At 31.5% G+C, this 27,647-nt stretch overlaps 1 protein-coding gene across 1 annotated transcript in view; it reads left to right on the top strand.

Annotated features, from left to right (window-relative positions):
* Positions 1-25,815, top strand: part of LOC145333550 (glycine receptor subunit alpha-1-like) — a 70,228-nt gene extending 44,413 nt beyond the window's left edge. The window contains exons 9-18 of the mRNA XM_080178713.1: positions 7,398-7,440; positions 9,170-9,210; positions 10,071-10,129; positions 15,503-15,566; positions 16,480-16,552; positions 17,165-17,241; positions 21,325-21,423; positions 23,346-23,624; positions 24,076-24,180; positions 24,813-25,815. Of these exons, the coding sequence (XP_080034839.1) occupies positions 7,398-7,440; positions 9,170-9,210; positions 10,071-10,129; positions 15,503-15,566; positions 16,480-16,552; positions 17,165-17,241; positions 21,325-21,423; positions 23,346-23,624; positions 24,076-24,180; positions 24,813-24,920 (948 nt within the window). The 3' untranslated portion in view covers positions 24,921-25,815. The remainder of the gene's footprint in view (positions 1-7,397; positions 7,441-9,169; positions 9,211-10,070; positions 10,130-15,502; positions 15,567-16,479; positions 16,553-17,164; positions 17,242-21,324; positions 21,424-23,345; positions 23,625-24,075; positions 24,181-24,812) is intronic.
* Positions 25,816-27,647: the final 1,832 nt, after the last annotated feature.

The following is a 27,647-nucleotide window of genomic DNA, read 5'->3' as shown; positions in this document are numbered from 1 at the left end:
TTGCCCGCCAGGATGGAGATATTAAAAAAAAACTTTGCTTTTTTTCCTAACAGCAGTCTTACTCTTATGATTATGTGTTCAACTAGCTAAATATGATATTTTGTCATATGTTTGTCCATAATTTGATATGATGCATTTGCTAATATGTTAATCAAACTAAGGGTCCCAAAGGAAATTATGTTAACAGTGTACATGACATTGACTATGCAGTAAGCTATATAAGTTGGAAAGAATTTTAATGATTAAAATAGATTTGAAATCTGCATAAAATTTTAAGGATTTTTTTTATAAAATTCGTTTTTTGTATAATTCTTCATCTTAAAGCGCAAATACAATTTAAGCTAAGTTAAGTTTATTTGACATCTATGTTTGGTGGGTTGAAAACAATCTGAGCTCTGATTGGAGAAGATTAAGTGTCGTACATGATTCAACTAATTAGAGCTCAGGTTGTTTCCAATCCACCTATCCTATTGGCCAAAATTAATTAACTTAAATTGTATTTGCGCTTTTAAATAAAGTATTATACAAAAAACAAACTTTATAAAAAATCCTTCAAATTTTATGCAGATTTCAAATCTATTATATATACATTAAAAATCTTTCCAACTTATATAGCTTACTATGCAGTGCAATATATAGATGCAAATGCTTAAGGTGCCTTATGGTACCTAACTTTATTGATAGCTAGATATCTAGACATCCAGGGTCTATGGAAACTTTTGTTTGAACCTCCTGAAGGAAAGAACCATCCAACAGACCAAAAGAAAGAGTATTACAAAAATCGTGTAGGTGGTGCAGGAAAGTGGTCCACTTGGCAAATTATATACCTTATAAAAAAATCAATTAAAACCTTTCTGAGATTTTCAATTTACTTAAGCAATATGTTTACGTGAAAATGATTTAAAGGGATAAGACAATGGCAAATAGATTAAAATCAGTGGTTGAAACGTTTGAACATCCAACTTAATGGGGCAATCAAAATTAAATAAGTCCCCAAAACTGTAAATTCATTTTAAAACGTTGAAGACTAGTGTAATAAACAGCCCATTGTCCCCTCTCTCTTTGTGGCAATAAGAGCAGGATATTTTTTGAATGAAAGCTTAAATTGAAATAAATGTAGAAAAATTTATCATAAGGTGTCAATTCCCTGGCGTTTGATAAGTGTTTTGGACTTCTTATGAATTTTCATACATTAAACTAGTAAATTTGTGTCAATAACTTAATAATAAGCACAGCATTTATATAAGAAATTTAATTGAACTTAGAATTATCGAAATTTTAAAATTGGTTTCATTGTACATCTAAAGGGAAAAAAGGGAGGGATGGGACAATGATCCTTTTAATAAACTAGCCCCCAAAGGTTTGAATTAACAATTTCATACTCGTTATATTGGATTAGGTACTTTGGGGACTTTTATTGAATTTTGATTAATTTGTTGATTAAAATGGATATCCAAACGTTTCAACCACTAATTGTAATCTGTAGAAGGTGTAATTTTGTGTATCATCAATGGGGATGTATATTATTTTAATTATGGGAATAGGGAAGTTAAATCTTATATAAAAGTTGCGCATTTATGACGTTAATATTGCATAAGCATACACACATATTGAATTTCTTCATTGTCGAAATTCTAAAAACTTCAGCTGCATTCCACTTCGCTTTTTATTAAAATCCTGGAGAATTTTATTAAAATCAAAGAGATTCTATAGATCAAGAATATCATCACCAATTACAAAAATGTCAATTTTATTTTAAAATTACATGTCAATCAACACCAATAAATCTATAAATATAGATTTATGTAAAACCCAGACCATTTTCGTCTGCTAGCAAATTGCTCTCTGCTCTTTTTAGCAACCAGGTTGTGTTAAAATTCAGGACGCTAATGGCTGATATTCAAAAAACCTTATTGAAAGTTGGCACAGGGTACACAAGGTGGTTTTAAACCCGGCCTCCTCTATTGTTTTACTATAATCATATCCAACAATTAAAATCAATTTATATTTCCCACTTAACAAATGTTATGACCGGTCTTGTTATTCTTTGGTAATAATATGTTTATTATTATGTCTGTATTACTGTACTCAGACTTACATTAACATAAATGGCAGAACATAAAAGCAAAACTATTATGCAATCATAAAAGGGATAATACCACAATTTCCTATTTTGCTTAAGTTGGTTATTTTTACCTGCCTCTTTCCTATTTAATACACTACTTCAAAGCTACTTCGAAAAAGATTTTTTTTGTGGTTGATTCCTAGCAAAATTATGGGGGGAGGGGGAGATGGATACATCCCCTAGGTTTCCTCTCCACTATACTTTTCTACGGTTGTAGATAAAGTATATCTGACATGAAAAATATATCTTCTAACCGGTTCATGATAATAACAATAATAAAAGGAAAATCTCATTATTCGCTCTTTTTTTAAGTGCAACTACAAATCCTAGTGATTTTAAAAGACTAAAAATGATAAAAAGATTTTAGAATAAAATAAGCATAATATTTGAATTGTAAACCTATATATTTAATTACATCCAAGAAAAGCCACAAGGCAAATAAATTAAAGAGTAACTGCACTGTTGATCAACAATTTTTTGGCTGGAAATCCATAGTTTGAAATTTATAGGACAATTCTAACATGCTTAAATTAATCAATTTATCGCATCATATTATAGACAGCTTTCCACGGTTATTTAGAATGAAAACATATACAAATAAAACCAGTTTTGTGGGCCCTGAGGTGCCTAAGGCCCATGGTAAAAAAATTAGCATTAATTTTGTGATTTTTATTTTAATAATTGTGGAAATTTGATTGTTATACCAAGCTAAACATTATTTTTCAGTATTGCATAGAGCCGGTTCTAATCCAGCGGATATAAATCGGTTTGGAAGCCATACTGGAATAGGTATTTATTGCATTGTATTATAGACAGCTTTCCGCGGTAATTTAGAATGAAAAAATATACAAATAAAACCAGTTTTGTGGGCCCTGAGGTGCCTAAGGCCCATGCTAAAAAATTTAACATTAATTTTATGATTTTTATTTTAATAATTGTGGAAATTTGACTGTAATACCAAGCTAAACATTATTTTTCAGTATTGCATAGAGCCGGTTCTAATCCAGCGGATATAAATCGATTTGGAAGCCATACTGGAATAGGTATTTATAGGTATTATAGACAGCTTTCCGCAGTTATTTAGAATAAAAAAATATACAAATAAAACCAGTTTTGTTTGCCCTGAGGTGCCTAAGACCAATGCTAAAAAATTAAACATTATTTTATGATTTCTATTTTAATAATTGGAAATTTGACTGTAAAACGAAGCTAAACATGATTTTTCAGTATTGCATAGAGCCAGTTCTAATCCATCGGATATAAATCAGTTTGAAGCCATACTGGAATAGTTATTTATTGCATTGTATTATAGACAGCTGTCTGCGGATATTAAAATGGAAAATTATAAGATCAAAACCAGTTTTGTAATAAAGGCCTGTGATAAAAAAAACTGACATTATTATTTATGATTTTTATTTTAGTAATCGTGGGAAAATGTGGAAATTTGACTTTAATACGAAGCTAAACATGATTTTTCAGTATGGCTTAGAACCGGTTCTTATCCAGCAAAAATAAATTGGTTTGGAAGTCATACTGGAATAGTTATTTATTGCATTGTATTATAGACAGCTGTCCACGGATATTAAAAGTATACAATTAAAACCAGTTTTGTGGGCCTCAAATGGCCGGAGGCCTGTGCTAAAAAAACTGACATTATTCTTTAGGATTTTTATTTTAGTAATTGTGGGAAAATGTCTGTAATACAATGCTATACATGACTTTTTCAATATGGCTTAGAACAGTTTCTTATCCAGCGGATATAAATCGGTTTGGAAGCCTTACTGGAATAGATATTTATCACATCGTATTATAGACAGCTGTCCGCAGATATTAAAATAGAAATACAAGAGTTAAAAACTTAAAAACGAAGTGAAAAACGTTATTCTATAGCCATTAAATTACTAACAATATTTGTTAAAAAGTATCATTAAATTGGATGGTTTGTAACGTAAAAACGACGTAAAAAATTGATTAAAATAACAGTTATTCTATAGCCATTATATTGCTAACAATATTTGTTAAAAAGTATTGTTAAATTGGACGGTTTTAACGTAAACATGATGTAAAAAACTATTTGAAAAAACCGTTATACTATAGTTATTAAATTACTAAAAATATTTTTATAAAAAGTATCGTTAAATTGGACGGTTTTAACATAAAGACCATGTAAAAAAGGATTAAAAGACGTTATTCTATAGCCATTAAATTACTAATAATATTTGTTGAAAAGTATTGTTAAATTGGACGATTTTTAACATAAAAACAACGTGAAAACGATTCTAAAGCCATTAAATTACTTACAATATTTGTGCCAAATTGTCTTTAATATGATGCATTTCAGTATGGCATGGAACCAGTTATAATCTAGCGGATATAGCCATATAGGTTTATAAAACTTTGGGTACCAAATGTAATTTACAGTCCAATGTTTACTAAAGGTTATGAAACTTTGGGTACCGAGTGTAATTTACAGTCCAATGTTTACAAATGGTTATAAAACTTTGGGTACCAAATGTAATTTACAAACCAATTTTTACTAATGGTTATAAAAGTTTGGGTACCAATTAGTCCTGATTTAATATTGTTTGCCTTATTTATTATATGTTTATTAATAGAGAGAAAATTGCCTGTAATATGATGCTTTTCAGTATGGCTGAGAACTGATTTTAATCTAGCGGATATTTATCGGTTGCAAAGCTGTACTGAAAAAATAAAAGATCCCTCATTCATGGAAATATTTACAAGGTAGAACATGTTGTATAGTTAGGTTGTTTAAATTTCGGATCAATTATTTTTTCCTTTCACAAAATTAACGTTAACTTTTCGTGCAAAAAAAAACACTTAAAATAAAGATAGGAGTCTGAAACTTTTTGTGTAGATTCTTTAGACAAATGACAATCTCAGTTCTTTTATGCTTCATGATCGATTTTTACGTTTAAATCCCTTTAATTATGCAATCTTTGTCCGTAGGTACTACATTTAAAAAAGTCTTTTTTTATACTATTAAATAAAAAATGTTGATTGTCTCTGAGTGTCGTTAACTCATTGGCCTTTCAATGTAGATCGATGAAATTTTAAACATAGCTAGTTAAAGTAGTTGGTAGTCTCTGTATGAAATTTCATTAATATCACATGAATACAAAAAAACTTATTACAATCGTAAAAAACGACACTAAAAACCATAAACCCCAAATGAAAATAAAAAAACATTTTTAAAATAAATTATTTAAGACTGTTCACGTTATCGTCAGCTAAGGGGTTAATACGAGCCCACTTATTGAAACCATTTTTAAGATTTTTCATAAAAGCGAAAGTGTTCCCCATTTTCAGGCCATAAAGGGGGAGAGGGAAATGGCCACAAACCGGTTTCAACATATCCAACACAATATAGAATTAATCTATACTCAATCCTTTTCTACATCCCCATAATACAGCCAAGGGGAGTGACAATTTATCAATACAAGGACATTTTTTGACGTTAGGTGTAGGTGAAGGGTGTATCCATCCCCTCCTGACCTTAAAGTCACACCCCTTTTTGTCTGTATTATACACCCTATATATATTTTTGGTTTAAGGGGGGTGGCAAAATTTTAGGAAAAACCCTTGCTAAGCATGAAAATGGCATAGATTATGTTTGAATTGAGTGGGGGGGGGGGGTAGGTCAATACTATTCTTGATAAAAACAAGGATGACAACATCCATAAAAGCGAAGCACTGAAACGGTACGACAAACGGACATTAACACTTGTATAGTGTTAGAACTTAATTATCATAATATAAATTTATATGAGTCAAAGCAAAATTGTAAGTAAATTTGTTGAAAAACTGCTTGATACAGGAAAATTTTTATGGACATACTTAAATTTTTAGGACTTGATTATAGAGTTGCTTCGCCTAATACATTATACTTTGTTGTCCCAGGAATCAATATACCAAAAATCAGATCAATCCGATGATTAGATCACATAAAAATTTGTTGTTAAAAAAGTAAAAAAATCAACATGTTTAAAATGAACGTACGGACATTTTGGTAATGATTATAGAGTTGCTACGCTTTCTTAATCGTACCTAATTACTAAAGGAATCACCATGCAAAATTCGAAATCGATAGGACAATTCTAACATGCCTAAATTAATGGAAAAAGCTATCCGTTACGGACGTACGGACGGACCGACCCTAATTATAGAAAAGCTTCGCTTTTAACAAGGATGACAACATCCATAAAAGCGAAGCTCTGAAACGGTAGGACAAACAGACATTAATACTTGTATAGTGTCAGAACTGAATAATCAGAATGCGAATGTATAAGAGTCAAAGCAAAATTGTAAGTAAATTTGTTGAAAAACTGCTTGATACAGGATAATGATTATGGACATACTTACATTTTTAGGACTTGATTATAGAGTTGCTTTGCTCATAATTTTGTACTTTGTTGTCCCAGGAATCAGTATACCAAAAATCAGACCAATCGGATAATTAGGTCACATACAAATTTGTTGTTAAAAATGTAAAAATAATCAACACGTTTAAAATGGACGTACGGACATTCATGTTATGATTATAGAGTTGCTACGCTTTCTAACTCGTACCTAACTATTACAGGAATCACCATGCAAAATTTGAAATCGATAGGACAATTCTAAAATGCCTAAATTAACGAAAAAAGCTATTTAAAAAGTAAAAAAATCAACATGTTTAAAATGGACGTACGGACATTTTGGTAATGATTATAGAGTTGCTACGCTTTCTAAATCGTACCTAACTACTACAGGAATCACCATGCAAAGTTTAAAATCGATAGGGCAATTCTAACATGCCTAAATTAACGATTAAAAGCTATTTGTCTCGGACGGACGGACCGACCCTAATTATAGAAAAGCTACGCTTTTAAAAATAAGATTTTTATGTGAAGATTATGTAGCAAGTATGATGCCAAATGGGTTGTAGCCATTAAGAATAGATAAAAGTACCTTTTTATTTATCCTAGCCAAGATGAGGTAAAATATAATTGCAGACCAATACACAATATTAGCTTTCAAATACTTTCACGTTTATTTGAATTAAAATATTAGAAACTGGTTAAGACAATTAAGGCATTCAACATGTTCTAACTATTAATGATTTAAGCACCTGACTGACATAGTAGCAGTAGGAACTATAGTCTTTGTTATGGCCAAGATTCAAATAAAGTGAATTCGATAAAACAGTCGCGATATATCTAAATATATAAACCAACTCTTGTCAATTATATTAACAATCTTATTATTTCAGGTTGGTAGCTACATCCATGACGATTCGCAAATGTACTTTACAGGTAGTGGAAATATTTAATTAAGCTTAACCCTTAAATGTCCGGATTTTTTTCGTTTTTTGTGTGTGAATGATAGAGGGCTATAACTGAGTGACTTTAAATATGGATATGACACATAACTGAGAGTTGGAATTTTTTGAATATCCTCATCCTGGCAGGCACAGCATGCAAGGAAACTTGGCATGGCAATCCAGGTAAAGATCAAAAATAAAAAAAATACTTAAACAAAGCATTTAATGTTTTTAAGGTTAATAATAGATAAAAAACAAAAAGGCATAAAGGGTTTTGGGCACGTGTAAAATATGATCGCACTAACTGCAGGACTGATATTGTTCTCCATGACCAGAGAAGGTTTACGTTTTACATATAACACTTTGGGGATTATTGACTTATCAGCAATTGTCCTAATCCCAGTTTTCCTGAACTGAATTATTAAATCTTCAGATCAAAATTTTGAAAATTCAAATTGGTAAATCTCATCTAAAATATTAAACAAGGTATTTTAAAATTTTCAAACAAAGATGTTCAAATATTGAGTACAATCATAGACAGGGGGACATTTTATCATAAAAACAAGGAGGACAACATCCATAAAAACAAAGCTCTGAAACAATTCTCTTGTAGAGTGTCAGAATATATTTAATAAGCAGAATATAAATGTACAAGTTTTAACAAAATTGTAAGTAAATTTATTTCAAAGCTGTTAAGTACAGGACACTATTTAAAGGACATGTTCATATTTTTAGGGCTTAATTATAGAGATGTTTCGCATATAATATTGTACTTTGTTGTCCTAGGAATCGGATTCAAAAAGTTTACTAAATTTTTACTGTTTTCGCGGTTGGATATGGAAAATTTTTGTTTTTTAATAAGTCACAAATTATAACCATATTAAATTCGTATGTCCATAGCATAGGGTTAATTGACTAAAATTATATTCATTCTCCTAAAAGTTATATGAATTTAAGTAGCCTCCCTTAATGTAAACAAATGTAATACATATAAATAAATTAAGGCCAATTTAAACTAAATGTTAATGTAAATATGAAAAAATGCATAGAAAATTAAGTTAAGGCTAACATTAAAGTTAATAATAAAGTAAAGGTGAAATTTGAATAAACAAACTTATATCTGACAAGTTAAGAGGAAAATATACTTTCAAAATTATTGTGTTTTATGAAATTCAAGATTATTTAATTTTCTAAAAAACCTAAAGATTCAGAATCTGATAAATTTCCCTTGTTGAGGGTAGCTGAGGCTAGTGATGGCTGAGGCTAGTGGTGGCTAAGGCTAGTGATGGCTGAGGCTAGTGATGGCTGAGGCTAGTGATGGCTGAGGCTAGTGGTGGCTGAGGCTAGTGATGGCTGAGGCTAGTGATGGCTGAGGCTAGTGGTGGCTGGGGCTAGTGATGGCTGAGGCTGATTTAGGCTAGGGTGGCTGATTTGAAATTGACGCTTGTAGCTTAGTAATTCGCGCAGCTGACAGTAAGCCTTATTTTGGTTGCTTACCAACAGTAGGACTCAAAGTGAGGCATACTGAGTGTCTTAGTAAGCCGCGCGCCTGACAAGTAAGTCATAAAAAGTGGCTTATAACCGACCGGCTGCCACCCATGAGGTTTATTGGGTGGATACGAAATGTGGGGCTGATGATAGGGGTGGCCTCAGCTATGGCTAAGTCTACCGAATCCTTCTTTTCTTGTTTGTAAAATTTCAAATTAATATTTTATTTTTAGGCAAATACGACCATGATATAGAAAACCAGCGAGCACAACAGGAAACTAATATTTTAAAGCTTTCAAAAAGATCTTACAATACTTCAAGATAGATTTATTGAGATCGAGGACAATTTAGTTTTATTCACGGGCGGTTTTCCTTAAAGCAGGGACCTTCCCCCACCCCACCCCTTCCAACTTTAAATAGATTTAAAAAGGGGATGGAAAAAAGTTTTTCGAGGGTAAGAGACAATTTGATTAAGTAAGGTAAAATTAGGTACAACAATGTCCTTATTACCTATTCAGTCAAGCGTTCATCGAGATTTTAAGATTCAAACAGACTACGAACAAATTTATTTTACTTTTCAATATAGACTAGCAGCTAGGCACCTAGCACCTATGAGAATCATTCATCGAAGGTGTACAAAGGCAGAAAAATAGTCTAAAACCATCCAAGGACCTATGTGAAGCTTTCCCTAAATGGAGAACTCAATCGGTTTAGTAGTTATTTAAATCTTAAGCTAGAGACAAAAACAATAATCTATAATACAAAGTAGTACGATGTCTGTCTGTCTGTCTGAAGCTTAAGATCTCAGTAACCACTGAACCGATTGGGCTCTACAATACAGGGAATATACCTACTGGTCCTGGGATGGTTTTCAGCTATTTTTTTTTTGGGGGGGGGGGACACCCCCAACCTCCAAAAAATGAAAAATACACCCCCCCTTCTCAAAAAAAATATAAATTTTTAAACTAAAATAAAGATGAGTTCGTAAAAATTTTTTTTTTACTTAAATAAAATCTAAGTAACACAAAAATAGGTCGATTAAACCCCGTGGGGCAAAGCCCCTAGAGGCTAGGGGCGAAGCTGCTTGTAACTTATATAATACGAAGTGCTTTAAAATGAAAGTTTTGGTTGTAGTATGTGATAGAGTGCAAGGAATTGGATTTTAATGATACATTTCTATATCATGCAAACAGGTAATATTAAAAACAAGGATGACAGCATCCATAAAAGCGAAGCTCTCAAATGGAAGGACAAACTAGCATTAGAGTGTCAGAACTGAATGAGCAGAATATTATCGCTTAAGACTAAACAAAATTGTAAGTAAATTTGTAAACCACTGAACTTATAAAGTTCTCTTTTACAGTAAAGCATCTTTTAGGTCTAAGGAAAGTTTAAAACTATTTTAAGGGAATAGTATCTCCTCCTTTCTAAGAAAAATCACCCTTAGAAAAAAATTACCGGTCCCCCCCCCCCAAAAAAAAAAAAAATAATATTTTCAACTTTTACTTTTTAAAACTTAAACTAAAAATTGGGAGAGTCATCTTCTCCCCCAAATCCCCACCTTAAGTGCCCCTAGAGGCTTCTAGAGGCCTAGACGCTATTTTACTAAATAGAACAATTTGTACTATATGTATTTCCTTGCTTAATTTTGTTCATAGTTTTAATTAATTTGATCCAGTTTTATGTTATTTAAATGTCTAATTGACATTTTTATTCATTGAAGCGCATAAAAAATGACATATAAAATGTGTGGTTTTGATCGGGGAGAAAGGGAATTTTATCAGTTTCGATAATTAAAAACCCTTCTTCCTACTACAAATCTAGCAACATATATCCTAACCCATCGGGACACTTTCTAGATCTTAACTGGATGACCTGGCATACTGTGGTCACTGGCTTTTGATTATTTAAATCTAAATTATCTTATTACTTAAAGTAGTAGGATTTTTTTCTATAGCTTGATGTATCGGTAGCTATTGAAACGATTGAGAAGATGGTTTTAAGCTATTTATCTACCCTTCCCAACCCCGTTGAATATAGATTACCTAGATGCTAAAGTGCAGCCGCTATGTATTCTTTAAAAGTAATTGATAATTATATTCAAAATTAATTAACTGCTTTTGGTTTTGCCGGATATCCGGCCATTTTCAATATCCGACCGGATACCAGATATTGAAACTGTCTGGATACCGGATATCCGGCTGATTTCTAATGCCGGATATCCAGTAATTATCCGGATATCGGGCCATTTTTTAATATCCGGCCGGATATCGGTTATCCGGCATTATATATCGGCCGGATATCCGGTATCCGGCCTAACCCTAATGGACAAACTTATGTATGAAGTAACTGAACCACCAATAAACATATCTGACATTTTTATTTTTATTTTGAAGATCCTGCGTGTCCATGACTTACATGGTTTTGGAATAAGTAGTTTTTTGGCATTAAATATTGTTTATTAATCGTTTATTTTTTCCATAATAATTTCGAAAGTTTAGTTATAATTCATTGATTAATGCTCTGAAAGCGAAACATTTGTACAATTTAAACAATTGTCCGAAGGCTAAATAATTTTATATTAGAAAAATATTTTCGTCGTATGTTTTTTTTTTGGTAAACCAAACAATTCCCTAATTTTTTCTAGAACTCAAAAAGGCCCTATCCCATGCTATTTGCGCTTTAACGAAACCTAACTTAATCTAAATTAAGCGTTTTTTTCGTATTTCAGGGAAACAACAAATAGTTCTATGATTTTTATTTCCATACCCGTGGTATATTTCAAGCTTGCATCCTTGCATCCACATATAAGTTTAGAACGCATATGTAATAGAAGCATTTATTCCAATTCATAAAATGCCAATACGAATGCATAGTACATTGAGCTGTTTATTACACTAGTCCCCAAAGCCTTATAATAACGTTTCGATGGTTTAACAACCTTTTAGACTTTATTGAATTTTTATCGGTTAGTTCATATAGTATTCAAATATAGTATTCAAACGTTTCAACCACTAATTGTAATCTATAAAAGGGATATTTTTGTGTACATCAATTTATCGTCCATTGTCTTATCACTTTAGATCCCTGAATAGAAGCAATCCATTCTTTTAAACTTATAAAGTATGGCTATACTAATGCATAGTACCTTTTAGCCAGACATTCAAGTCGACATAAAGTCGACGGCCCTATTGATCTGACCACGTGACATAGAAAAATTCATGTAGGACAACGTCCCTTAATTCATTCGTCGTATTTCTAAACTGGCTTTTAATAGGTTATTTTAGGTTAGGTTGGGTTATATCGGGTTAGGTGATTGCCCCGCAGGGTTAGAGCCCCCTAGAAATAGGAGAAAAGCTACTCTGAAAATATGAAGAATCGCTTCTTAAGGGGCGTTGCCACGAAAGGGACTATACCCATATTTTGCATTACAGACAGACACGAATACTTAATTAAAGCAGCTTCGCTACTTATATAAGTGTTAATATTATTGCAGTTGGAAGCACAAAACCAATTTTTATCTAATAGAAATAATTTCTCGCATCGTATCATACAGAGCTTTCCGTTTTCCGGGTACAAGATGTCAGTTTTTCTTAGCCCTAAGGTGCGATGGCATAGGGTAAAAAAACAGGTTTTAATCTTATGATTGTACATTTTCATATTAGGAGAAAACTGGATATAATTTTATGCTAGACGTAGTTTTTTCTTATGAAAATAGCCTTGCTTGTAGAAATTTTACTGTTCAAAAAGAATGTGTCCTAACTTTTGTGATTTTTGTTTAACTCATTAGTGACAAGCTAACAAAGTTTAAAGTTTTGATTCACAGGGCTTAAATAATTACTCAACAGAATTTAAAAAGTAAGGTGACAAATTAAAGATTTTACTATTTTTGGTAATAATGGCAATTTCTTCATTTTATGTTACATTTTCCTTAAAACTAACTTATTTTTTTTTTATAAAAAAATTAAATTACTTCAAAAATAAGAAGTCTACAAAAAAAACTGATTGCATATCTAAATTCTATGGATCAAAAACACCGACTAGCTATTTTTTTTTAATCAAAAAAGTGAGGACACGTTTTTTAGACATTCATTGTTACTCTACATAATTCAAGTTTTTATTTGGGCTGATAATCGTACTTTATTGATCATGTAAGCGTAAAACATCTATTAATATATTTGTTTCATTGTCCCAACTGTAATTGTCTACAGGAATTTTAAGGGATAAGACGATGGCCGATGTATTTATTTACATCTTCAATTATGATGCACAAAATAACCCCTTCTGTGGATAGTAATTAGTGGTTAAAACGTTAGGACACTCCACTTAAAGAACCAACAAATCAAAATTCAATAAAGTAGGCCCAAAGAGGTTTAGCCAACAATTAAGGAAACGTTGATTCAAAACTTTGGAGACTTATATAATAAACAGCACATTGTTTCCCCATACCCTGAATTGTCTACCATTTGATCCTTTGACGTAAGCGGATAAGTAATTCTTATCTGCATTTATTTATCCTTATTTATTGTATAATAATTATTAAAGCTAGCACAGTTATATTAGAAGCACAGCAATATCAAGCTAAAAACATTTTTAAGCAGTTATACAAATTGAGTATTTGCTTTCTAATGTGGCTTCGAAACCGAGTAGTATCCACTGGATTAGAACTCGTCCCCAGTCATACTGAAAATCATAGTACAGCAAACAATTTTTCACGAATATTAAAATAATCATAAAATTAATTCCAGTTTTTTTAGCCCAGACTTTTAACAAAACTGGTTTTAATCTTTTAATTCTTCATTTTAATATTTTTTCCCTCCCCCCAACTTGAATCTATGGATTTGAAATTATCAAAAGGCTGCAATACAACTTGCTGTTAATTGTAGTTTTAGCGGTTGTGGACGCGACTGAGGCTGCCGAGCCCTACATATACCTTTTTAATGGATATACAATACTTTGATATATTGACAGGAAAATTTTTTTTTGTCATTTTTTTAAGTTGCTACAATGGTCCTCGCGTATTGATAGGTTCGTTCATTCAGTAGGAGAGGAAGGATAGGTGTAAAGAGCGTGGATGGGATGTATCGTTTTTTTTAGACAGCTGCGATAATAATTAGATTACATGAAAATGTGGTGCAAGAACCCAGTAATATTATATCAATTATCTTTTTTAGTAATACACTTATAAGATAGAAATATAGTATTTATAAAGAAATATAATAATACATTATAATATATACATTTCCTTCGGGATAGGATATGTAAGTAAACCCAAAATTATAATTTGTATTTACTTAATTTAAAAAAAAATTGGTTTCTGTAAAATAACAATTAAATTTAAATAACACATTTTTCATCCATCTTTCTGTCTGTCTGTTTTTGTGCTTATTTGCCCCTATTCTCTAAAAAATGAGACTAACCTGAAATAACCAATATATCTATAGTACTATATTACGCCCCCCAGAGGCCTCTAGGGGCACTTGAGGAGGGGGGAAGTTGAATTCAATAACCCAATATTTTTATAGATATAAAAGAAATAAATGTTAGGAGTAGATATTTTTTTGGGTGGGGGTTCCCCCCTATTTTTTTTTTAGTTAAAAAATCAAATTATTTTTTTTTGAGGGTAGGGAGATTGCTTTCTAGGGTCGATTTCTCTTGGGAGGGTTGTGGTTTCCTCCCCCAGAATAATTATTACCTTCCCAGAAGCTACCTTGTAAAGGAGAACCTAATCGGTTCAGCGGTTAGCGAGATCCTTCAGTACAAACAGAAAGACAGACAATCAGAAAAACATCATGTCACTTTCTGATAAGGATCCTATTTTACTTTTGCTTTGTGAAGTATCTCTATAAGGATACTCTTTACATTCTGACAGGTTATCTCATGCAGATAAGTTGTATAGCTTTTTTTCTAGAATATATGCTAGAATTGTCCTATATAATTCAAACTTTGCATAATGATTTCTGTAACAGTATTAGTTCTATTCATTCTATTTTTATTGTGATTCCTATTAATATGAGGTACAACATTTAAACAAAGCATCTAAAAAATCTAGTCTTATAATTTTAAACGACTTCCTCCCACATGGTGAAGGGTTAATAGAGATATGTGTTATCTACACATCTATGTGATCTTGTTGAATCTAAAATTCTACTTAACCTTTCAAATTTATGAAAAATACTTGGAAAATATATCAAATTTTGACACTGACAATCTCTTAAATCGAATCTGACTTTGTATTTGTCAAAATGACAGTTTTTATAGTAAATCTTACTTTAGATTTTTCAAATTCATTTCTTAATTTTCATTTTTTCAAATTGTTTTTCTTTTATAGTAATAAATTGCCTTTTACTTTAGATTATACTATTATTCAAATCTTTTTTTAGCAAAGATACTTTTTAATTTAAAAAGACCATCCGTTACAATCCGAAGCTACTTTGTCCTGAAGCTACTTTGTCCTGAAGCTACTTTGTCCGAAGCTACTTTAACTGAAGCTACTTTGTCCAAGATCCGGTTATGGTGGTTTGTTTATTTCACGGGTTAATTAACTGAAATTGTATTTTTTTCAGGACTTTCTCTCAAACTGGATTTCAAGTTGACCTCATTCGACGAAGAACACCAGTTCTATTACAGGTTAAGAATAAGATTAATTCTAGTTTTGTTAGCCTTAACATTTAAGGCTTAAGGGCAATTGGTATTTGCTTTAGGTTTTTTTTATATTTTAATTTCCGTAGAAAATTGTACATAATATGGTACGACAAATTATTTTCAGTTCGGATTAGAACCGGAGATATAATAGGTTTCGAAGCCACACTGGAAAAACTAAACATAACCATTTTTTAAATTAAACAGATAAGATTCAATTGCAGTGAAAAAGGGAAAAGCATTTCAAATAATGTGTTAGTAATATTTTTGTCCCTCAAGATCTCAATAACCACCAGAAAGATTGAATTCTTTTTTTAGAGCTTGTAGGGGCAATTTTTCGTTGGTTGATTTAATACTTTAGGTCAAGTTAGGTGAGGTTATACTGGGTGTTGGGTTGCCCCACAAGGTTAGGGCACTGCGGGTATAGGCCTATCTGTGTTAGAGTCCCCTGCAGGGGTTAGACAAAGGGAAAAAACTACCCCTCTACTGATTTTCAATTTATAAAAAAAAAATTTTTGGGGGGGGTGTATCATTGATAAACAAACAGTTTATGTGAAAGCACGCAAAGTTTAATCCCTAATCAATACCCCTGCCACCCTTGCCCTCTGTATAAGGTACTAGCTGCTACGACACTAGCCTTTAGTAATGTATACAGTGCTGGATTTTTAAATCATTTTAGTGGTGAGCCAGATCGGGGTGAGCCAACTTTCCAACAATGAGAGCACAGCATTTTATGAAATGCCGCGCTGTGATTGGCTGAAATTCGGCTCACCCTAATCTGGCTCACCACTAAAATGATTTAAAGATCCAGCTCAGTATACCTAAAAGCAAACTTTTAATATCCAGCCAATAGTAAATAAATGAATAAATTGAATAAAAACTATGTTAAATATATATTTAGGTATACCTAACAACAGGACTCTTTGTTGTCGTATCATGGATTTCTTTCATTGTACCTCCAGAAGTTGTGCCAGGTATAAATAGATAGATAGAAAGATAGATTAATACATTTTCAGGGACTAAGGAAAAGGTTATTTAATAATTATTTTTTCCCCATCATACTTATTTTGTAACTGAATCTTTGCTAGTTGACAAAATGAATGTAGTATAGATGTTTAACCCAAACAACTACCTAATCCGAGTGATGAGGACCTTTTTCGTCTATTGGCAAATTACTTTCTACTTTTGTGTTAATATTTCCGACACTATTGGATGATATTCTATGTCCCCTCCCCGCCATTTGGGTAGAGTTACATATGCTCGCGCCCCCTTTATTCTTTTACTTTAATGTTGACATATAATGGGGAAAGATAAGGGTGTAAATTATAAATTATTGTTTTCTACAATTATCAATTCTACATCCCATGCTTAAATGACAAAAGTCGCTAAATCACCCATTATTTTATTTGCAGAGATACTCTATAATCCACTATTTCTGGCGGTAGCAAAGCTATCATTAAATAAGTAGCATAAGTATAATTATTAACTCATTTTACTTGTGTGTTATAGTTTTTATTTACATTTCATTACTTCTTTGCGCATTATGACCAATTTCGATCTAAATTCTAAAGTTGATTATATTTTAGGACGTATGGCTCTGTTGGTTACACTCTTCCTTGTGTTGGTCAATATTTTCAATTCTGTCACTGCTAATGCTCCAAAAGTAAGTTCTTAACAACCCACGATCGTGGCTCAACACGGAGCGCATCCGCTCGTCGTTGGGGAGGTGATAGGTTCGAATCTCGTCATAACTAAAAACACATTAAAAATGGTTCCTACTGCTGCTATTTCAGGTGCGCGACATAAATAGTAAGAGTAAGGGGAATGCCATGGCCCTTAAACAGTAGCAACTCACTACTATGCACAGTTAGGACTTTTCAGACAAAGATCGTGCAATCAAAGGTTTGGTTGTCTGATGGATGTTACTTAACCTAATATCCTTGGGTGTTAGAGTGACTCATCCCATTACACGTGGATGATGCTCTGGATTCTCTAGATGATCACTTAAAATAGAAGGAGAATCTCGCCCCTACGAGGTAGTAATGGTAAAAAGTTTTTAACATGTATTCATGGAGATGAAGAAATGAATCACACCACGTTTTTGAGTTTTATTCTCCGCAGGGTTGTGGCAAATTTAGGTCACACAGGGGTAGGGTATCCTGCAGCGATTGGATCCACCATTATTATTGATACATTGCATTGGTTAAAAAATTTAAACATAATTAGTTTGGAACCAACCAATCAACAGCCTTTAAAATTCATAGATTTTTGGAAATATTCGTTACCAGCAATATTTCACCGTGAACGGCAGTTGATCCAAAACACCTAGATTTTTTAGCCAGCAAATAAGATAACGTGACTATAAAACTTTGTAGTCATCATAGTATATCAGAAATTCCTTTTTTTCCTTCTGTTATAATCAGTGTTGCGGAGCCGGAGCCGAGAGCTGTGGAGCCGCCATATCTTGATGGAGCCGGAGCCGTAATTTTCGTTGAAAAACAGCTCCGGCTCCAGACTTCATAAACAAAGAGATTTTTTATAAATTATAATTTGGTAACTCTGTTTTGTCATGTGCAAATGTCCCTTTTAAGTTTTTCAAGTCCATTTTTATCAAAAATTTAACTTTTAAAACGTTCAAAAGTCAAAAAATAGACGTGGGCAAAAAATATGTCGAGTTTTTTTTTGATTTTAGGTCGGAGCCGGAGCCGCACCAAAATCAAACGGCTCCGCAATGCTGGTTATAATACCTGGAGACAAAGGTTGCTAAATAAAAGAATAGTTATTTCTTGCATCGTATTATAAACAGCTTTCCGCGGATATAGAATGTACTATTATAAGAATAAAACCATTTTTTAGACCCGAGGTGCCTAAGGCATGGGCTAAAAAAACTGGTTTTAATCTTATGATTGTACATTTTTATATTCGTAGAAAGCTGGATATAATACGATGCTAGACATAGTTTTTTCGTATGGATGAGAACTGGTTCCTATTCAACGGATTCGAATGAATACGAGAAAAATCTATATTCTTAATCTTTCACATGGTCAAATTTAAACAAAATTGATTCTATTTCCATGTTTGTATGTTTTGTATATTTTTGCTTTTATGTAGATAAATGAGATGTATTATGCACGCATAATTACTCACATAATAGCTGTAATATGTTATATCATAAATGGGTTTATTTACATACTACCACAGTGGTACAGGAAACATGGAAGCAAAAAATTTATTTTATAAAAACTATGGTCATTTTTTCCCTAGTAATGTAAATAAGCTTAACTAATATTGAAGCATACTTAAAGGGCATAGTCAAGAACCTAGTAAAAGTGTCTGACTGTGATTATGACGTAAAAAAATTAGCCAATGAGAGGCCAGTATAAACTGTAATTGACCAATGCAGGTAAAATTTATAGTGGCCTCTCATTGGCAAATTTTTTTAAAAATCATAATCAGAGTCAGATACTTTTACTAGGTTCCTAGTCAAGCACAGAAATAAATTGTAAATAAATGAGGGGGGGGGGATGTGATTTTAGTTTTTTTTTATTACTTTTGGTCATATTATGTAAGGTAACAATGGTTACTTGGTAGCCCCGCAGGATGAAGGCACTGCAGGTAAAGGCCCTGCATGGTTTTCATTGCTCAGAAAGCACTTTAAGGGAAATTACCTAAAGATCAATGGTGTTCATTGCCTCTTAACAAAAAAAATTTAAAGAAATTTCACATCTCTTAAATCCGTGAAATTTTCTTCATCAGGAAGATCATTCATTGCCAAAATAATTGGATTTTTTATACTTTTTAGCCTTACATTATAATACAATTTAACCCAATTTTTTTGGGGCCTTGAAATATGAGGGGCTTCGACCTTCCTCTAGGTGCAAATAGGGCCCTGAATTATAATGGAAGAGTGGGGACTTTGGAAAGTAAATTACACTGATACCCAAAGTTTTCTAGATGCATTATGTGTGTGAAGCCATAGTTTCTTAGTGTTTGGACCTAAGTAGCCATAGAGTAGGACAAGACAATTTTGTATGCTAGCACCAGGGCCAGCTCAAGGTCCACGCTCAAGTACAAGTACTTGACCCGCTGTCTCAAGGGACCTACTCTTTATTACCTCACCCACGCCGAATATGGCAGGTGTCCCAAATTAAGTCACCGTAATGAATGACGCTCTCCACAGAGGAGCTTGGGTAAGGGTTGCACTGATATCATGTACTTGACTATGGAGTATCCAAACTACCCAATTATCACCCTTCTTACACAACCAAGGGGAAGTTGCGTGAATAAACTGCGACTGAGAAATTCTAGTTGCCACATGAGGATACATTATCTTATTAGTCAGGTCAAAAACTTTTGGTACTTTTATGGAATTCTGATTGCTTACTGTCAAACTATCAGTGTCCAAACCTTTCAACCAATAATTCAACCAGGAAAAATTTAAGGAACTTTTATTCTAATTAAATTATGGAATAATATCCCCTGATTCATTCCGGATCTAATTAATGTATTTTTTGCAAAAAGTTGAAGAGAAGAAGAGAAAATCTGTAAAAGAATTATCTAAATCCTTTTTATCTGATTAGGGAAGAGAAAATTAATCCAACAATTTCTTATTTTAATCTAATCTTTCACTACACTGTAAAATAAAATTAGGTTGTGTTAGCAATAATAATTTTTATTTCAATAAACTACAAAAAATATCAATTATGAATAACACATTTTAACATCTGACAAATGGACAAACGAACATTATATCTTTATATAATAGGAAAATGCAACTTAAAATGAAAAAAAAAAGTTGAGGAGATAAAAAAGAGATTATATCTGTATCATCTAATACTAGAAAAGTTGTGTTAAGATAATAGTTTTTATTACTTGTTGTGTTCCACACTCTTCCTAAATGATATTTAAACACTTTTTACAGATATAGATATATCTCAACCATAATATTTAAATTAGTAACTATTGCTGCATTATAAATATGAGCTTGGTCATTTTAGACAAAATTAACAATTTTGAAATAACACAAAAAATTACCTAAAAGATTTTTAATAATTGGAAGAAGTTCTTTCTCAAGAACTTCTTTCAATTTTTGATAATAATCTTTTTGCCAATTCATTAACTAGATGAAATGCTAGTGAAGTACGTAATTGTTGAAGTCTCTAGTTGTATATAGAAATATAAAAATTTTGATTTTGAAAATTGTATAAAAGCAAATTTGTTTAAAACCCAAAAACAGAAAATTAGCTGCTGATGGAATGATAAAGGTTGATTTAATTTAGGTTGATTTAATAGGATTTAATGATTTTTGAAAAGGATATTTAACTTTAGTTTTATAATATTTTTTTTTTGGTTTATCTTGATTGAAGAGCTAGTCAGAGAAAGACAGTTATATCATACAACTTTTGTTTTCTGTCTCCAAACTTGTACAAACAAAATACTGAGTGTAAAACATTTTCATCATTTCCTTTTAATTAGGACAAAAACTTTAATCATATGTATATAATGAAGGTATACCAAGAAGGTTTAAAAGATACTTTAAGGGCCTTACTTTTTATGAACATCAACAATTAAGCATTGTAGTTGGTTATGTTTTTGCCTTAATTCATTTATCTATATGAAAAGACAGCAAACAGTCTTAATACAAGTAATGCTAACTTAAATATAAGCATTTACTAGTTTATTATTTACAATTAAAATTCTTTTATGGTAAATTTAAAATCATATTTGATTCATATTTACATTATAGGCTGAAGGATTAACAGCTGTAGAGATGTGGGTGGTTCTTTGCATCATTCATGTGTTTGCTGTCCTTGCTGAATATGCTGTTATTCTCAAACTAATCCAGGTAAAATTATACTCTTTGTATCATTTATTGGCTGCTTATGATTTCAATGTGTAATAATCCATGTATAACATTACTGAATATGATATTTTTTTCCAGTTAGATTATGCTCTTTGCATTATTGATTTCCTTGCTATTCTGAAAATGATACGTAGTTGTTAATCTTTGCTTTACATACATAAAAAAAATATTTAAAACAATTGTTGTCATTGATGCTAATATAATTATAGAACTTACTTCTAAAATCTAAGAACAAAATTAAATTGCAGGCATATCATGTGATTGTTGATGTACTCTTTGTGCATCATGTCTAATTCTAAGTATTACTATTTAAATTCAAATGAGCCTTCATTAGGCCACATAAAGTTGAAGAATATGGTTATATCCAGTCTTTAGTGCATAGAATAGTTTTCCAAACAAACCACAACAACCATAACTTATTTATTAACTTTGTTGTTTGCTCAAGTTATTTCCTTCAGGAATTTAATAATAAAAGTTTAGAGCCAGCAAAGCCTTCACTTATCCTTTATCTACCAACCATGCATTTTTTGTGGTTTATGTTTCTCAAACTTTTCAAAACTTATGGCTAAATATATACATTAATTATGATTAACACCCATAAGAGGCGAAACATATAAGCAAAAAAATTCAATTGGATAAAAAAAATGAATTGACACAGTTAAAGAGTAGAAGTTTTATATAAGAGCAGGCAGACGAATAAACTAAGTGAGCTATAGAGTAGCTTCACATTATTTACTAAGTATATTTGCGATAACTTTTATTTAATGAAATCTTCCAATTTTTAACCTGTACAAAACGGCCTGCTTAATTGCTTCAAGATCCATGTCAGATCTATATAGGAAATAAATGTCTATAAACGAGCTCAAGTTTTCCAAGTACTATTCGTTGAAAACTCATAATGCTCCAATAATCCATAATAAACTCTCATTGCCCAGAACGATAAGACCCATTATTTTACTTTATTAAAAACAAATTCATTTTTTTCATTTCATGTTGCTATTTACATTATAATGAAGTATTTAATTTCTAATAATAAAAAAGAAAATTTAAATTTATGATATAATAAATTTAAGAAAACTCTGTTTTAAAAGAATTCGATTGTGGCGACACTTTGTGTGTTCAAATATTGAACTAAAATTGTAATCATATAATAAACCCTTTGGTGATGGTAATATAAAGAAAAAAATATGCATATAGAAAACTAGCCAATAGGGAGATAGTTATATCGAGCCAACTCTAGTATATAATATGTATACCTAGATAATTCATGTGACTCTATTTTTCGCCAATCATTTCAGACAAGACTGTACCGTCACTCTTCTCCTATTGGCTGATTTATAATACAATATATTTCTAGAGTATCTCAATTAGCTTCACAGACAAATATTCTAAAAAAAGAATATTTTGTGTACTTTATTATCTTTTCTGCATTTTGCATCAAAATTTGTCTAAACTTTCTTCATCAAACAGATTTATAAATTTCTAGATAATTACATAAAACAAAATTTTAACAAACATAAAGTAATATAAAATGTCAATAAATCTATATATGTCACTTTATTGCACTGTTGTTTAACAATTTATGTCCTACCATTTAAAAATATTGGTATCATAAAAATTCTACAGACAGACAAAATAAAATAAGAAAGTTGTACTTTCGCTAGGTACTCACAGTAATTATCATAACTCAAATCTAAGAATTTTAAGATTAAGTTAAGAATCAAGTTCAAAATTACACGAAAGAAGTTCTCATGAAATGCATCAATTTTAAGCTTTAATCAAGTTTATTAGCACAGAGTGGGGCCCAACAATTAAGGTACTAAAATAAAACCAGGGTAGCCAAATAAACTATCCCACTTATTGACCAGTCTACAGCCAAATCACTAAAAAGACTATTGTTTTAGAATGTAAAGCGGAAAGAATCCAAAGAAAGGCGGCGTGAGGAGCGCTACGCCCGTGCTCAAATGGACCAAAAAGACAACATCCACCTGCTAAACCTACATCCAGATAATCAAACCAACAGGAGTGCACCACACACCTGTGCAGAGAACAGGCGTAACTCACACGGTGAAGAATTGGCGGGAAATAATGGGCATGCGCGTTCTGAGAACCGGTTTGCACGCCATGCCGCCTGCCTTGTCCAGGGGGATGGGGAAACCTCGCTGGTTAACAATGGAAATAAGGTTTGTATGCTTTTTTTAGCATCAGAAATGAAATTGTTTTTCAGTATGATACAATTTCTAGTCATTCTGTAACTTTTAATAGGATAAAGGAAATTTTTAGTCGATATTAATTTTGTCAGAAATTGTTTGGAAAAAGTTTTAATTTAAATAAATTGCAAATTGAAATAATCTTCATATTTTTAATACTTTCGATTGATAACAAAATATAAACCAGTCTTATTTGTTTTGCATTTTTTTGCAAATGCATTTCAATATTCTAAAATGACAGTTAATCAAACTTTGAAATTAAAATTTAACATTGAAATTGATCTGAATTTCAGTAAAAAAACATAATCGGCTATCTTTCATAGCAGCCAGATAAATCTTATTTTAGTCATAGTGTTAGGGACATATGAATAAAAAGTTCGTGAAATCGCCACAAAAAAAAACTAAAAGATCAATCTTATTTTAGGATGGTAACCACCGTTCTACTGTGATGGGTAGAGGTGTAACGGACGCAGCCACAAAGGTGCTCAGACAACTACACAAGGAGACCAAGAATGAGAGGAGTAAACAGGTAGATTGAATCATTGGTTCAAAAGTTCATACACTTCTAGTTTTGATCCAATTAAACACCACTTTATATAATACTAATTGCTGTGCCATCTAGAGGCTCTGAATTCGAAGAGGCAAGGAGGCAGAAAATATTCTAAATCATCTCAAGTATTGTATCTAAAAAATAGAATAGCCTAAGTAAAACCATCCTGGGACCTATGCAAAGCTTTAAAAGATAGGAGAACTCAATCAGTTCAGAAGTTATTGACATCTTTAAGCTTTAGACAAAAAAAGAAACATAACTCCTTTATATTAGACTAGCGGGTGCGCTCCTAGCATCTAAGTATGTTTTCAAAGGAGTATGGAAAGTAGCAAAATAGCCTTAAACCAATCTTGGCTATTCAATTTATATAGCCTAAAACCATCCAGGGATCTATAAAAAGCTTCCATAAAATGGAGAACTCAATCGGTTCAGTAGTTATCGAAATCTTAAGCTACAAACAAAATAACCTTACTACTTTATATAATAGGATTAGATCTAAAGCTTCATACAGACAAACAGACATCAACCAACTTTTTATACAAGAATCTTCATTGAAAATGAGAAACATATCTGTTTAGAGTAAGGATAAGAATCAATGACTTTTTTTTCAGGTTCAAGAGCAAATAGACCGAGTGGCCCTGTATCTATTCCCAATAATCTTCCTCATGTTCAACCTTATCTACTGGCCATATTACCTTTTCTTCATTGATTTTGCTTAATCATGTTCTAGTAGCGTAGCTACTCTATAATTCACTTTGTCTGTCCGTCCGTAACGCCATGGGGAAAACGAGATTTTCTCTGCTCCTATTCAAGATACTACATAATCTATATACATTTTACATATTTACGCAAAGTTTCATTAAGGCTTGTCTATATTTGTTGGATGCTAGATCGATTCCTAGATTTTTAGTTTTTTTTGTGATTTTCTTTACTCATGATCAAGATAAACGGCTTTAATTTTCAGAGTTTGACTTTTATTAGCGTTTGAGCTTCGCTACTTATGGATGTTGCAATTCTTGTTGATTTAACAGATTAACAATAAATTAGCGCTTGATAAAGATTTAATAAAGATAAAACCTATTTATTTAAAGTTTTTAAATATCTCACAATAAATATAGAAAGTATAAATCCTCAATCACTTAATTAGACCAATGGGAAAGTAGTATAGGAAGAATTGGACTATTTTATTTCTTTAGAAAGTGTAAACATTTTGATACATAAGAAGAGTTATATCTTAATTGAATTCTTATGAGAAATAAGTTTGCAAAGTTAAATTTCTTAGGATAATGCTTTATTTCAGGAATTCATAATTTTATATCATCCAAAAAAAATATATTTTAATGAATATAAACACAAACCTTCGTCTGCTAAACAATTCCTTTTTTAAGTTGGACGTTTTATTGTGTCTGATAAACTATTAGTCTATTGTATTAACTTAAAAAGAAATATCTTAGTTATGATTAAATAATTTGTGTTTAAGTTAAAGTAGATAGAAATAAAAATGTTATATAACTATACTTTTGTGATGTTTTATATTTGCTAAAGATTACAATTGGATGCTAAGGTGTTTTTATGTTTTAAAATTTATCAATAATTAAAAAGTTATTAAATATATTTGATAGGGATGGCAATCCGTCAAATTTTTGGACCGGATTCGGATTGTAAAAAAAGGCGGATTCCCGCGGATTCCGGATTCTTATTTTTGGCAGATTCCGGATTCGGATTGCGGATTCTAGCAATATTTTTAAAGGCTTTTTTAAATAAAAAAAATTAAGTGATACATATGTCCTAAAAATTAATGTTCTTGGTTTTCTCTATAATTCACTTCCGAGAATAGAATTAAATTTTTATATTATATATAATAATGATAATCTTTGCCTTCAAAAAGGCGGAGTTGAAGTTGAAAGAAAAAACTCATGACGCTAATTTTAGCCTACCAATTAAGAATCCGAATCCGCTATTAAAAAGCGGATTACGGATTCGGATTCCAAAATTGGCTAAAAATTGGGCGGATGCCGGATCCGGGATTCGGATACGGATTGCCAACCCTAAAATTTGATCTTTACATTGCATTGCTTTTATCAAATTTGCTCAATAACTAACCTAATATATATAAATTTAAGAGATTTCACATGCTTTGCTAAGGTCATATAAATCAATATCTAAAGATATTATCAGATTTAAAAAAAAATATATTTCTAAATGTATTACTTACTGGTTCAAAAAGCGATTTTTTGTTCAATTAATTGCATAAAAACATTATTTTTTTTTCATTGAGAGTATAAAAAACTAACATATAGAATTGTCCATTTAAATAAAGTATATAAAAGTTATATTTATTATTACTTAAAGTATAATAAACAATGATATATGTTTAAAATCAATACAAATTATATTTTAATGATTTGTTTTTATTTTACTTTTATTTTAAATATAAAAAACCGTAATCCTGTACCATGTTAAATATTGAATAATTGTTAGAAAAAATTATTAAAATAAATGATTATATATTTAATGTTTTATAATGATCTACATGTCTGTTAAAAACGGTGTTGGGCAAACGTGAATTTCTCGAAGGTCTGTCCGTCCGTACTTACGGGACAGCTAGTTTTTTCATGTAACGTTAGCTCATTTTGTTAATTTAGACATGTAAAAATTGTCTTATCGATATCAAACTTTGCAAGATAATTCATATAACCATTAGGTATGATATAGGGAGCGTAGCAACTCTATAATCGTTACCGGAAAGTCTGAATTTTTACTTTTTGGAATACAGATTCCTATTTCCACAAGGTACAATGTTATAAGGTAAGCATTTCTATAAACAAGTTCTAAAAATATAAGTATGCCCTTAAACAGTATCCTGTATTTAAGAAGTTTACTTACAATTTTGTTACAACTTATTCTTAACTAGCGGCTACGCCCCTAGAGGCCTCTAGTGGCACTTAAAATGTTTTTTTTTGTTCAAGGTGCTACGATACTTCTTTATGTTGCGTTGAAGTCTCTCAAATATCTTTTTTTTTAATTCGATTTTTTGTGATTTCTCTTGGGAGGGTGGTTGTGCCATCCCACAAAATAGTTATTAAACTTTCCGGGACCTATGAGAAGCTACCCTGTTAAGGAAAACCCGCTCGGTTCATCGGTTAGCGAGATCCTTCGGTACAGACAGACAGACATACACACATCCTGTTACTTTATAATAAGGATATTCTGCTCATTAAGTTCTGACATTAAACAAGTGTGTTAATGTTCGTTTGTCCTACCGTTTCAGAGTTTCACTTTTATAGATGTTGTCCTTGTTATCAAACTGTAAATCTGAGCAGAACGAGCCACCAGCATGTTAATGCAATCATAAAGAAAAGTGATAATGGTATTTTCTTGGCTGAGATTTTAGATAGATTGCTTTTTTCATATAAAAAAAATATTATACTAAGGTATCTGATACA

Source organism: Acartia tonsa, chromosome 12 (genome assembly GCF_053477335.1).
Source record: "Acartia tonsa isolate MP-2025a chromosome 12, ASM5347733v1, whole genome shotgun sequence".
Lineage (NCBI taxonomy): Eukaryota > Metazoa > Arthropoda > Copepoda > Calanoida > Acartiidae > Acartia > Acartia tonsa.
The sequence above is the reverse complement of the archived record's forward strand: the minus strand, read 5'-3'. Positions and strand labels throughout refer to the sequence as shown.